At 38.5% G+C, this 14,740-nt stretch overlaps 1 protein-coding gene across 6 annotated transcripts in view; it reads right to left on the bottom strand.

Moving 5' to 3' along the window:
- Nucleotides 1-14,530, bottom strand: part of LOC114281197 (uncharacterized) — a 28,169-nt gene extending 13,639 nt beyond the window's left edge. For 2 of the 6 annotated variants that reach the window (XM_082894086.1, XM_028223650.2), the window contains exons 1-2: nt 13,496-14,530; nt 11,334-11,412 (exon numbers count right to left, since the gene is read on the bottom strand). In XM_082894086.1, the coding sequence (XP_082750212.1) occupies nt 11,334-11,391 (58 nt within the window). In that variant the 5' untranslated portion in view covers nt 11,392-11,412; nt 13,496-14,530. The remainder of the gene's footprint in view (nt 1-11,333; nt 11,413-13,495) is intronic. The other 4 variants (XM_082894087.1, XM_082894088.1, XM_082894089.1 and 1 more) reach the window with 4 other exon arrangements.
- Nucleotides 14,531-14,740: the final 210 nt, after the last annotated feature.

The raw sequence follows: 14,740 nt of genomic DNA, 5'->3' as shown, positions 1-14,740 counted from the left end.
AACAATGAACTCAATACAATGACAACACACACACACACACACACACACACACACACAGATATATATATATCAAATAGATTTGAAAAATCAGAGATCTGAGGTCATACAAAACAAATGCATATATAATAAAAACTTACAGATCTGAGTTATGCAACAAAAAGAAGCGACCGATTGAGCGAGATCTGCAACGAAACAAAGCAGCAACAAACTTACAGATCTTCAGAAAAAAAAAAAAAAAAAAAAAAAAAAAAAAAAAGAAAAAGGGAGGGGGAGGGGGCCTAAACGAGCTTCAACATCTAGATTGACCAAAGGACCAAAATCGAAACTCACAAAATCGAAAGAGAAGAGAACCAAAATCGGAAGATAAGCACAAATCTGGTGACCAAAATCTACAAGTTCTGAAATCCACAGATCTGAAATTGATTGAATGTTTGAAATCGAGAGAGGAGTGTTTGAAATCAAGTGAGTTTGTTTGAAATTGAGGGAGAGTGAGAGCTTCAAATCAGTGCGAATGAGGGTTTCTGAGCTTCAAATTGAATGGGTTTTTGAGCGAGAGAGTGAGTTTGTTTGAAATCGAGCTTCAAATCAAGGGTTTCTGAGTTTTGGATGAGAGAGAGTGAGCTGTGGTAGAGTGAGAGTGCGAGACGGTTTGAAAGGGACGGAGTTTTGAACGGTGTGAACTAATTGACCTAAAACGGTGCCGTGTAACTAAGATCCAGAGACAACGTTTTCAAAAGGTTGTGTATAATTAATCTATCGTGGCGCTTTCCTAAACGTCACAAAAGAAGCGTTGTCGTAGGCCCTTTTCTTGTAGTGATTGGTGACTTAGTGCAAGATATGAATTTAATATGAAGAATTTGGCATTAAATCACACATGCATTCATAATTTTGTTGAGTCTCATGAATATAAGTATCATTTATACCATTTGAGATGGAATTAGAGACTATATTTTACATGCATGCATAATCCATGAAGTTATGGAACTTGATTGCATGAGTTTTGAAGTTATCAAGCAGAGTTTGAAATGATTTGGGACTTGCATGATGAATTCATAATTAATTGAACTTCAATCTTGGAGAATTGACTCATATGATCATGTTAGCAGTTGTATGGCTCAAATATAGAACATAATATGCAAGTTGTACCATTGAAAACCATGTTTTGAAACCCAAATAGCATTATGGAAAACCCAAAAATCGACCGCATCGCTCGAGTGGTGAAGTTACCTCTCGAGCGTAAATTGAAGGCATCCAGTATTTTTGCAGACAATTGCACGGTGGCTCAAGCGGCAAAACTTGCGTTCGAGCGAACCTTGTTTTGAATTGCTCATGGCTCGAGCGACCCAAAGTTGCGCTCGAGCCTAAAATTCAAGCAACCAGTACTTTTGCAGAGCTTTGCAGACTGCTCGAGCGACCAAAGTTGTGCTCGAACGAAGAGCCTTGTTTTAGGAACTTTTGAAACATTGTTTTATGCTTCAATTTCCGTTCTCTTTCATTTCTAAGCATTCTTAGCACACATTGAGCATCCTAAATGAATTAAAGAACACAAAAGAAGCCTAAGAAAATTAAGCAAACTAAATGTAGTAAACAATTTATGGAATGGACATATTGACTCACCTTTGTTAAAAGGTTGAAAGGCAAAAATAATTTTACTTGTGTATGGTACGGGTTTTCATTGGACGGAAGTACCATATAGACAATGCCACATAATAATTTCAACTAGTAAGGTAACTAATGTATGTATTCTCATTTACAACTTTACTGTTAAGAGTGCAGTTCCTCTATATTTGTGTTTTGATTTTCTCTTCCTTTCTCCTCGTAATGTTTAATTGCTATCAATAAATTGTTACTTTTTCTAATTAAAAAGATCTCATAGAAGATTAGAAATTGTTCTCACTTGCTCAATTATCCACTAAATAAAGGCATAATGTGATATATTAAGGAGTAGACGTGCAGATATGAGCGGAGAAGAAATATATACAATATGATGAGTAAGTGGGTAGAGAACTAATCAGGGTCCTAGACTGCAAGTTTCTAGTATGTTATGGGATAATGTGGCACCACCAAAAGCACAGTTTCTGAGTTGGCTGGCGTGGCGAGGGAGGGTTAAAACACGTAGTCTACTACAGAGGTTAGGGGTTTTAAGCAGATCAGTGGAGGTGATGTGCCCATTTTGCAGGACTGAAGCAGAATCGGTGACTCACATTTGTCTGCACTGTTCAGAGGTGTGGAAGGTTTGGGCAATTTTGTTGCGATGAGTGCTGTTTTGGTGGATTGCAACAAAACTTCAAAATCTGTAAGAAAGATCTGGAGGCTTGTACCAGTAGCAATGTTGCGGTCAACTTGGAGGTTCAGAAATGATGTAGTCTTCAATGGTTATCAACCAAATATGGAAGAGCTTGGTGAATTAGTGAAAGTCAGGGTTGGGCTGGGCTGTGGGCTAAATCTATTATGTCTACTATCCCCTATTCAGTGCATGACACTGTGAACAATCTGTATCAAGTTAGGAGATGTCTATGAGGTGGTTGGCTTGGAGTTGGTTTTTCTTGCTTATGTTCTGGTTGATTCCTCACAAGCTTTGGGTTTTGCGCTGTTTGTTGTTTGTGCTTACTTCTTGAAGCCATCCTAGTTGGTTTTGGAAGTTTAGCTTAAATGATGTGTGCATTATCCCCCCCCCCCCCTCTTCCTGTTTTATCGATGTAATATTCTTACTTTGTGTTGAATCTTTCTCATCAATAAAGGTCTCTTCTTTTTTGTTGATTTAAAAAAATAAATAAAAATAAATAAATAAATAAAACTAGAAGGGTAGAGAAACAAACATTAGAAATTACACCCAATCTATACTATCACTACAACAAATAACACTTTTGGCGACTAAATTTTTGATCGCCAAAAGTCATGTTTTAGTCAGCGAAGGTTTTAGTGACTAAGAGTTCGGGTCGCCAGGTTTGTCGCTGAGCAATTGTCGATAAAGGTTATTGGCGACTAAAAGAAATTTAGTCGACAAAAGTAATAAATTGCTGACCATTTGTTTAGTCGTGAAAAACATTAAAGTAAAATTATCTATAACATTTTCAGCAACTAAAATTTGTTGTCGCCAAAACTTGAGAATTATATTTTACGACTAAAATTGTAGTCGCCAAATATTTTTTATTTTTTTTCATGTTATTGTTTTTTAGCTACTAAATATATATATTTTTTTTTTTGATAAATAAACCAACTTTATTAAAAGGCACCAAGGCGATGCAAAGAATACAAAAGCTACACCACCTATGCATCACGAGGAACTACACAAAACATGAATAAAGCAAGCAAAAGAACTATGAAGACAAGTCTTCTACAAATTCAACAAAAGACAAAACAGCCGGGTCCACAATCAGCGTCAACCAACTACGCACCACGAGGAGCAAATGCCTCTCCAACCAAACCACCGAACGCATCTCTCCAAAAATTACCCGCCGATTACATTCCAACCACAGTAGCCACATAAGACAATGGCCAGCCAAGTTCCAAGCTCTCCGCCTTCTCTTCCCAACCCTCCCCCCAACCCAGCTTTGTAACACAGCCCTTATAGTCCCTGGCTGAACCCAATCCAAACCGAAGAGAGCTACTATAGACATCCAAAGACGTGAAGCAACCGGACAGCAAATAAGCAAATGATCCACTGACTTCGCAGCTCTACAACACATGCAACACCAATTGACCAAAATATGTCCACGCCGACTCAAACTATCAATCGTCAAAATACGGCCTAATGCAGCTGTCCACACAAAGAAAGCAATTTTAGACGGACAACCCACCACCCAAACACTCTTCGAAGGGAAAGGCACCCCAACCCTCCCTGTAATCCTATGGTAAAAAGAGGATACAGAAAACACCCCTTTAGACTTCGGACAATCCCACCTCATAAAATCCTCTCTAGCCCCTCTAAACCGAAGCCCATACAAAAAACCCAACAGACCCAGCACTTGCCCCATCTCCCAATCCTGCACTTGCCGACGTAGAACAACATTCCACACAACCACCTGGCCTTGCATCTGGGCATAAGAATCCACCGTCGCCTCCCGGTCAGTGGCAATCCGAAAAAGCAACGGAAACATCACCGCCAATGGCAGCTCCGCACACCACCTATCCCTCCAAAACCGAACCCGGGTCCCCACCTCAACCAAAAAACTCACATTCTTCCAAAACTCCTTCCGTCCCAACCAAATTCCTTTCCATAAACTGCGACCATGCGAATGGGTAACCTCCTCCGTACTCCAATTCCCCCAATCCCAAACCATATTTAGCCCCGACCACCTTCCTCCACAACCGCTCCCTCTACCCCAAACCGCCATAACCACTTCCCCAAAAGAGCCAAATTAAATGAAATCAAACTCCGGATCCCCAAACCCCCCATCGCCTTAGGAGAACAGATCTGCTCCCAGGCTACAAGATGATAATGGAAGGATTCTGACCCTCCTCCCCATAAAAAATCCCTATAACTTTTCCAACCTCCGAGCAACAGACACAGGAATAACATGTACTGACATGAAATAAGTCGGTATACTCAAGAGGACACTCTTGATCAGTATAACGTGGCCCCCTTTCGAAAGATATTGCCGCTTCCACCTTGCCAAACGACGCTGCACCCTGTCCACCACCCCATCCCACACCCTTGGAGCCTTAAAAGAAGCTCCCAAAGGTAACCCCAAATAAGTTGTGGGTAAGGCCACTATCTTACAACCCAAAATTGCAGCCAACATAGAAATACGTGGCACGGACCCAACCGGAATCAACTCTGACTTCCCCAAATTCACCCGAAGTCCCAAGACCGCCTCAAAACAGCGAAGAACACACCTTAAATAACCAACCTGACTCTCCTCCGCGCCACAAAAAATAAGAGCATCATCCGCATAAAACAAGTGAGACACCACTAATATAGTAGTCCGGTCCATACCCACCTTAAAACCCGTCAAAAGACCCCTCCGAACTGCAGTAGATAACAAGCGCTCCAAAGCCTCCATAATTAAAATAAACAATAAAGGAGACAAAGGGTCACCCTGCCGTAAACCCCTGAGTCGGGAAAAATCCTGCTGGCATACCATTCACTAGGACAGACATCCTAACTGTCAATATACAAAACTGAATCCACTGCCTCCACCGTTCCCCAAACCCCATTTGCTCCAACATATACATCAAAAACCGCCAATTCACATTATCATATGCCTTCTCAATATCTACCTTACAAATAAGACCAGCACCCCACCGCCGAATTCGCGAGTCAACACACTCATTTGCTACCAACACAGCATCCAAAATCTGACGCCCCCCCACAAAGGCATTCTGGGACTCAGACACCAGCCCCTCCAAGACACCGCGCAACCTGTTAGCCAAAACTTTCGCTAGAAGCTTGTACACACTCCCCAACAGGCTAATGGGTCGGAAATCTTTTATATCTGCCGCCCCACCCTTCTTAGGAATTAACGCTACAAAAGTTGCATTAAGACTCCTTTCAAACTATCCGGACTGATAAAACTGAGCAAACAAGGCTACGACATCTGTCTTGACCACTTCCCAACACCGCTGGAAGAAAAGCATAGTAAAACCATCCGGGCCTGGCACCTTATCCCCAAACATTTTCTGAAGAGCCTCGAAAACCTCCTCCTCGGAAAAAGGCCGCTCCAGCATCTGCCTATCTGCCTCTGAAAGAGCATCAAATTGAACACCATCCAAACTTGGCCTCCAAGTCCCATCCTCCCCCCGAAACAAATGCTGGTAAAAGCCCACTATGCCCTCTCTCACCTCCTCCTCTGACGATAACACCCCATTAACCCACAACTTCCCAACTTGATTAACCCGACGATGAGCAAATCCTCGTTTCAGATGGTGGCCACGACTGCTGGCAGAAGAGAACTGATTTTGGTGCCAAAATCTGATTTTGGTGCCAAAATCTGATTTTGGTGGTGGTTGGGAGGGAGTTGCATTGGTCATGGAGGGTTTTGCCTTTGGTGATGGATGGGCCAGAACGAAGAACAGCCAACCTAGGGTGGAGGCAATAGGGAGGCCACCGCAGGTGATTGCGCCAGTACATCAGGACGCGGATGTGGGGGATGTGGTGGTTCAGGTAGGTTCTAAAGGGGGGTGGTTTCGAAAGTTGGATAGAGCGGTAGTGGGGAGGGTGGGGGTTTTGGGGGCAAAAGGTTTGGATACGTTGGTAGTCGCAAATCGGGTGATTCGATGGTGGAAATCGTCAGGGGAAGTGGAGGTTTATGGAATTGGAGGGCAATTTTACCTCTGTCTTTAGATCAAGGCGTGAGGCTGAGAGTGTGATACGTCGGCGGTGGACGATAGCTGGGCGTGATATGGTTCTTAGCTACTGGTCGCCGGATTCGCTGTGTGTGGATGGCGGGGCACCAATTTCGGTATCCAATAACTGGGTACAGATTTTGGGCCTTCCAATCCACCTTCGAAGTCCTGAGTTGTTTCGCGAGATTGGCAACAGATGTGGTGGTTTTGTGGCGATCGATGAGTCGGTGGAGATGTTAGGGTGTGTTCGGTTGAAGATGTGTGGCCAGGCCAGTGGGTATCCGTCGCAGATTTCAATTCGATGCGGTTCACGACATTATACGCTACCTATCTGGTCGGAAACTGGGCCAGTGGTGGTTGCTACGCCGGCGTTGGGTGGTTCTACGGTTACGTTAGTCGCCTAAATTTGATTTTTTTTTTTTCGCTACTAAACTTTTATTCGCCGAAAGTTTGATTTGCTTTTGCCTACTAAATCTTTAGTCGCCAAAAATGTTTTGTTGTTCAGGTTATTTTTGTTTAGCTACTAAATAATTTAGTTACCTAATGTTTGATTTTTTTCGACTACTAAACTTTTAGTAGCCTAAAGTCTAACTTGTTTTTGCCTACTAAACCTTTAGTCACCAAAATATGTTTGTTGTTTGTTTGCGATTTTGTAGCTACTAAACATTTTAGTCGCCTAAAGTGTGATTTGTTTTTTGGCTAACTTTTAGTCGCCGATTTTTTTTTTCTTCCTTTTGACCTACAAATTGTTTAGTCGCCAAAAACATAATTTTATGTTTTTTCTCCAAATTCTAATTTATTTACAACCTGTATGTATTTCGTGCAACCTGCACTATGTATATGAACAAAGCAATACATCTATTATCAATCATTCCAAAATAGATTCGCAACCATTTCACTTCCAACCATCAAAAAATGTATAACTGTAAATGTAAAATTCCATACAAACCATAGTCCAACCTGTACTATCTAGTCCAAACTTTTTTAATAATTCCATACAAATCATAACAATTAAGTTATCTATGCCCCAAAAATATATGTACTACCATGCAAAATGGCCATTTGTCGTGGTGCAAATTAACATTGGAATTTGTACCATAACAAAAGGAATTCTATATACCACGCCAGTAATTATAAAGTCGAGGGCAAAAAATATCTATACGAGTAATAGTAATCCACACAAAAGCAGAGGACGACAAAATTATCAGGAGTATGCAAAGGTCGAAATTGTCCTCCATACACCAAAAAGGAGTACCCACAAGTCCACGCCAAAAAAACAAATAAATAAATAAATAAAAATAAATAAAAATAAAATTGCACACATTAGTATTCAGAAATGCATGCTTCAATGTACCTAGTTATTCATGTTTTTCAAAACTAATAGTAAAAACTAAACACATGAAGTGGTGGACAAGTATTTCTTGTTCTATTCAAGAAGTCTTTGATAAGCAATAAGAGGTTGAGCTTTTTTGTTATGTAAAAACTAAATACAGGACTTCGTAAAACACGTCTTCATGAAAATTGATCCTATTTAGCTTTTGGTAGTGTCTTAAGTTTTCAAACAACATGATTCTGACTTTAAGATTTTGGTAGTTTGGAAGAGTTGAGGAATTGGGAGTATTAGAAAAGTCATCATTCTTGAGAAATGTATATATACTCCGCCTCTGTTTCTCTTCTCTCAACAAGAATACCTGTTATTCATGTAATTTAAGGGAAGATGGCATGGTTAATATTGTCCAACCAGTTCCTTGCCTTCTTCTCCTTTCTCTTCTGTTGTAAGTATATTTGTTCTTCCTTATCTCTTCTTGTGCACATCATTTGTGCTCTATTGACGAAACCTTTGCATTGGTTCGGGGGCTTATCTAAAAATAATAAATAAATAAATAACTTGCTTAAATAATAAAATAAGTAAATAAATAACAAATCTGTAACATCCATACATTGGTTCATGGGCTGTTTTGCATTTTCGCCGCCCGAAAGCCCTTTTTGAACTAAGTTTAAGGCGTTTTTGGTTCTAACTCTCAAACTACACGTGCAAATTACATGCCATCTGTGGTCACAGATCCTATTTGTCATGAGGATGCTGCCCTTAACATCCATACATTGGTTCGGGGGCTGTTTTGCATTTTCGCCCCCCGAAAGCCCTTTTTTGACTAAGTTGAAGGCGTTTTTGGCTCTAACTTTCAAACTACGCGTGCGAATTACATGACGTCTATGGCTACAGGTCCTATTTGTTACAAGGATGCTGTGTGTGACAGCCATACATTGGTTCGGGGGCAGTTTTGCATTTTTGCCCCCTAAAAGCCCTTTTTCGACTAAGTTTAAGACATTTTCAGCTCTAACTCTCAAACTACGCATGCAAATTACATGTCGTCTGCAGCCATATGCCAGGAGGATGCAGTCCGTAACATTCATACATTGGTTCGGGGACTGTTTTGCATTTTCGGACCTTTTTCGCCTAAGTTCAAGGCGTTTTCTGCTCTAACTCTCAAGCTACGCGTTCGAATGACATGCTATCTGTAGCCACAGGTTGTATTTGTCACGAGGATGCTGCCCCTGACTCCTACACATTGGTGCGGGGGCTGTTTTGCATTTTCGCCCCCCGAAAGCCCTTTTTTGACTAAGTTTAAGGTGTTTTCGACTATAACTCCCAACCTACGTGTGCAAACTACATGCCCTCTGTCTCCACAGGTCCTATTTGTCACGAGGAAGCTGTTTGTGACGTTCATAGAGTGGTTCGGGGGCTGTTTTGCATTTTCACCCTCTAAACGCCCTTTTTCGACTAAATTTAAGACGTTTTTGACTCTAACTCCCAACCTACGTGTGATAAACTACATGTCGTCTATCCTCACAGGTCATATTTGTCACGAGAAAGCTTCTCATGACATCCATTGTGTGGTTCAGAGACTGTTTTGAATTCTCCCCCCCCCCCCCCCCCCCCCCGCCCGCACGCACGAACACCCTTCATTTGTCCTATATCTAATTAGTATTAAAATGATCAATTAACATAAGGGTATAAGATCCCTAACTATATGCAATCCAGTAAAATCTTTCCTAAAACCTAGTGCCTTCTTTCCCCTTTCTTAAAAGTCAACAAGAAAGTTATAGCTAAAGGACAAGCTAATGGTGTTACCCTCACCTATTAGCTTGAGAGGGGATGATAAGAGTATTAATCATTAGTAGTCTCAGTAGTGGAGTTAGTTGCTTCAACATACACAACATCTTCAACAATTGTGCCAGAGGGTAGTGAGAAAGAACAAATACACGTTGTACACTTTTTTTTTTTCTTCTCAAATTTCAAAACAAAAATGTACACTTTTTTTTCTTTTATCAAATTTCAAAACAAGGCGAGGAAGAAAAAATGTTTGGACCTAAAATGATTGCACTTTGCAACTGTATAGTGATTCCATGAAAATTCGTAATGCAAACTTTGGATGCCAAGTCAAAATCTACTCAATTCTTTCCAAGCTATAGCTTAATAAATATAGGCTACTCTCAGAGATAGTATGTTACAATATCTTAACACCACAATTCTGCACAATGAATTCATGAAGCATGTAATTCAGTAGCATCAAATTTCTAACCTAAAAAATTGCTAGAAAACTTGGTGAAGTTGTTTGGGTCTAATTTAACATGATTTTCTCTTCCACTACAACCAAAATAACAAGCATTAGCTATGGGAAAACAGATAACCACACAGAGACATACACACCAAAATAAGGCAGGCAGTAAAAGCAACCTTGAAGAGATCTATCCCTCTTCAACTACTCCTGTCAACATTACCTAGGAGAGTGACAAAGATAATAGATTCATACTAATGCTAATTAGTAAATGATTAACAAGAGAACAACCCCATTAAATTATTCTTGGAAATAGAAACATTATGCATGGGATTTGTGGATGTGGGGGTGGGGAAGAAACGGCCACGTATCTTATGTTTCCATGGTTAGTAAGCGGTGAGCTGGTAGCGCCATTTATTTCATACACATAGCTTAAATTTGTACATTTCACTATTTGGTGGTTCTTTCCTTTGTCGAAGTAAAATAAAAAAAATTTAAAAATCAATAGTTTTCTTTTGAGGAGTTCTTCCATTTAATTTCTATAAAACTTATGTTGGTATAAAAAATTTCTAATTAGTCAACACTCAATTCAAGTTCGGTAATATTTATCAATCAGACCTGTTATATACCAAAGGAGATTTGCATGCATCAAATTATGTAGGAATATCAGTTGCACAAATGCAAGGTGGAAAATTTCAAAACCTTTGGCATTAATCCAAAGCAAAGCCAGATTTTACTCCAACAATAAAGGCAAGGCCAATACATCATACAAAACCGAAAGATGAATGATGTGTGTGCTCATGCCAATGACATGATTCATAACAAAATTTTTCTAATCCATTTTGTAATCTTTTTATATGATTGTAGAAGAAGACACACATTATCCACAACAATATATATGTTAAACATCTTGTATATGGACTATAATTATCAATAGTTGGAAATTGTTATCAGAGCACAATAAAGGACTAACAGGAATTCAGTTTCATGAAAATAATAGAAAGAGTAAGCGAAACCGGATTTTACTCCAACAACAAAGGTAAGGCCAACACTACATACATGTTCCAAAGATAAATGATGCATGTGCTCATGCCAAAGACATTATTCATAAGGAAAATTTCCTAATCCATTTTGTAATCATTTTTATTTTGTTGTAGAAGAAGACACACGGACAATTTTGTTTGTATGTAAAGCCTGTGCATGTGCCTACAAGTTTACAAATCTTCTTTGATTTTGGAATCCCAACACCTTACAGGAACCCCAAAACACTAATCAAAGCAATTTTTAGAAAAAAAATAAAAACAGTTATCTATAACGGATGAGGCTGCTTAGGAAGCCATGTGTTTACTACAGTATGAAATCAATTAAAGAAAAAAAGCAACAGAATAAACAAACAGAAAGAGGAAAAATAAGTGATACAAAATACCAGAAGAAAAAAAAAAAAAAACAAACAATAGAAAAAGGAAATCAAGTGATACAACATACCAGAACATGTCTGGCTCAATATAGAACGAACTTCTGGCTCAAATCCCATGTCAAGCATCCGATCAATTTCATCTAGAACCTGCCAAAAAGAAAGGAGTTGGAGACACTAGTGTAGGGAGCTAGAATGCTCTAGTAAAATCAATTTCATCAAAATTCCCATATCCAAGCCTGACACAGGTAAATCACTAATAGCTACAACTTGAATAAAAGATTAAAGGGCTTTTAGGCTTTCTGCTGTCATCTTTTTCTAGAAACTGAATTCACCAATACAGCAATTAGATAAGACTAAAATGTTCTTAAATACATAAGGCATCTAAATCAATTTAGTGAGCTAGTTTATGACCCATGAAAAGACTCCCAATTGGAGTTACAAATAGGGGAATGATATTCACTCCCCTTGTGAGAGGCAATATGACCAAAGAAAAAAGTGAGAGACTAAAAGGGGATTCGGTGTATCGTTTCGTACAAATATGGAAACTCTCAAAAGTTAAAAGAGAAACAAGAAAATTCAAGCAAAGACTCCCAATGTTATAAACACATTCTAATTGGTCCCAACAAAATAAGAACTAAGAATTTGAACAACCTAGTCTTTTTTTCACCTCAACACTAAAAAACCTGGTCTTTATAGTAGTCTACCCAATATAATCGAAAACGAATTCCTCCTTGTTCTTGTCAAAATTTCCATTTGGTTGGTACGCTTCTCTAAGCATAAAGGGCACAAGTGTACACTTTGGTATTAATCCATTCACATAAAGGGCACAAGTGTACAATTTGGTACTAAATGCCAATACAAACCAAAAGTTGTTCAATTAAAGTCCAACAAATTAACAAACACAAGTGTTTATGATTTTGAACATAACTAAGCTTCCTATAATTAAGATTCACTAATATATAGGACATAAAAATAACAATACACAACACCCAATTAGTACACATTAATGTGTGAGGGATGTCGTTTTAGCAACAAGATTTAAAAGGGCCTTTTAATACGGTTAAGAAACATGATCAACAAAGATCAACAATATTGGAACTTAGAAGACAAAAAAAATTGGTTTAAAGGGTTGGATTAAGATCCAGGGCTTTCCATTGTAAGAGAAAAAAGAAAAAGAAAAAGAAAAAGCATAGATTGACTTTGATCTCCCACTAATGTTTGTATCACTTTCCATCTAAACAAAAAAATTTCAGCTATTTCAATGGGAATGAAACAAACATTTTATTCCTTGCTCACCACATATTCAATTGCAGATTTGTACCCGAAAAAACATTGAAAAATCTACAGAGCACATGATAACAAGATATTTCAGTTCAAAGGGGACTCGTCGGAAGTAAATTTGCTATCGCAGATTAAAAAAATGACATTTTTCCATCAATTTAAAAACAAAACCAAAAAAAATTGACATTAAAAAACTGATGTTAGAGAAATTGCAATTGGAAAAGAGGTTATGTGCAAGTCAAAGCTTATAAAAGCAAAAATCTAATATAAAATGCTCTTTCCAAATTGGTACCATTATCTAGAATCTTCTAGACATCAACCTCTGTGTTGTCATTATCTTTGGTTACTTCCCACCCCAAATAGACTATAGAAGTGCCAAGAAAGAGTTTTGGAAGGCTACTCTAGCAGGCTTAAAGAGTGCTAGAGCAGCAAGGTGTTATCTATGACCAGAAGATTGGTGATAGTCTGCCAGAGCACTCAGTTTAGCATTGTCTAGCACTCTAGCATAAAGGAACGTCCATGTAAAGAGTGCTTTAGTGGCTGTAACTAATAGACAAGCAACTCAACGATACCATAAATGTTTTGATATCCAACTTCTCTCTACGCCTACGACATATTAAACTCAATCTTTCTTGGACAATTATACATCCAACCATGTTCAAATGATGAAGATATTATAGTAACTTAAACAGCCATATATATTTTGAAAATGAAGGGTACTCAAACACAGAAGCAATTTCACTCTTAACAGGTATCAAACAATAGTATGTCGCAACAAATAAGTAAGGATATATATCAAGTAGAATGTGATTTATGTAAACATCTAGTCAAAATGAGAACGTAATTTCTTTTTCTTTTCCTTTTTTTGTGTGGCAAAAATTCAAAATGAAAATAAAATTAGAGAGCAAAATTGAAGTAGTCTTACAACACCAGACTTCAACGAAAATACCTGGGGTCCTTTAGAAGTTCCTCCATATAAACAAACTGACTGCAAGCCACAAGGTTTTCCAGCATTACAAAGAACGACTGAAATCTGCCACTAGCACAAAATGTCAGTGTTTAGCCAATTCTTCAACTAATAAATACCACTAAATCAAGCAAGCATTTTGCATGTAAGGTAGAGCTATGGATAAGGAATATATATACACAAAAATAAAACAATGTCACTGCCACATTGATCCATTTTGTTCTTGATTTCTGTCTCTAGCTAATTTTCTTTAGTAGTTAAAATTCTTCCAACTGCAACTTCCTCCATCAGTTCAGTGTTATAAAAGAAACTGATTCAGTCACTACATCCATCCCATGAACTTCACAGAACCATACAACATCTTAAAAAAAATAAAAGAATAAGAATTGTACAATAAGTACATAAAGGGTAAAAAAAAAAATAATGGAAACAAACATTTCCAATAATGAGTGAAAACCCCCCAGAAGAAGGTTTTCCAATAAAATAGATTAGGGCTTTGAATACATACATACACAATGAGGGACCAAATATACATGCAAATTCATACGCAATCAATGGATTAGGGCTTTGAAACTAACGAGAGAGAAAGGAAAAATAAGGGAAAATGTATGAAATCACTAAAATCAAACCCATTTAGCACATCAAACCCATAAAACTTTACAAATCAAACCACTTCAACCAAACCCATTTTTGGAAATCAACACCAAATTAAATTGAAGAAATCATAACAACCCTAGAGCAAGATTCAGAAAGGGGGTAATAGAGAAAGGGGGACAGAGAGGGAGAAAGAGTGAACAAGGTCGACAGAGCCAGAAACAGAGAGAGAGAGAGAAAGACAGATGCGCGTGACGGAGAGAGACAGATCAAGAGTGAGAGAGAATCTGTGAGGATGCGGCGGTGACGGTGGCGATCTGCGGCGGTGGCGGTGGCGGTGGCGATCTGCGGTGGTCTACGCTGAGGTGAGGTGATGTGGGGTGAGGTTTGGTGGCCAAACAGAATGTGTGTGAGAGCATTTCCATCCCATACATCTCTATTTCTCTAATATAGACTAACAAAATAATATTTTTTATTCGAATAATGAGTTTAGAGAATCTTATTATTTATGACAACTCCAATCATACATTTCTATTTCTTCAAAAATTTGAACATTTTTTTATTTTTCTTTCAAATTTAATACAATTTTTCTCCAAAATTTAAATTATTTTATTTAATTTTTTGTTGAATATA

This window comes from Camellia sinensis, chromosome 11 (genome assembly GCF_055761805.1).
Source record: "Camellia sinensis isolate YWXY chromosome 11, ASM5576180v1, whole genome shotgun sequence".
Classification (NCBI taxonomy): domain Eukaryota; kingdom Viridiplantae; phylum Streptophyta; class Magnoliopsida; order Ericales; family Theaceae; genus Camellia; species Camellia sinensis.
The sequence above is the reverse complement of the archived record's forward strand: the minus strand, read 5'-3'. Positions and strand labels throughout refer to the sequence as shown.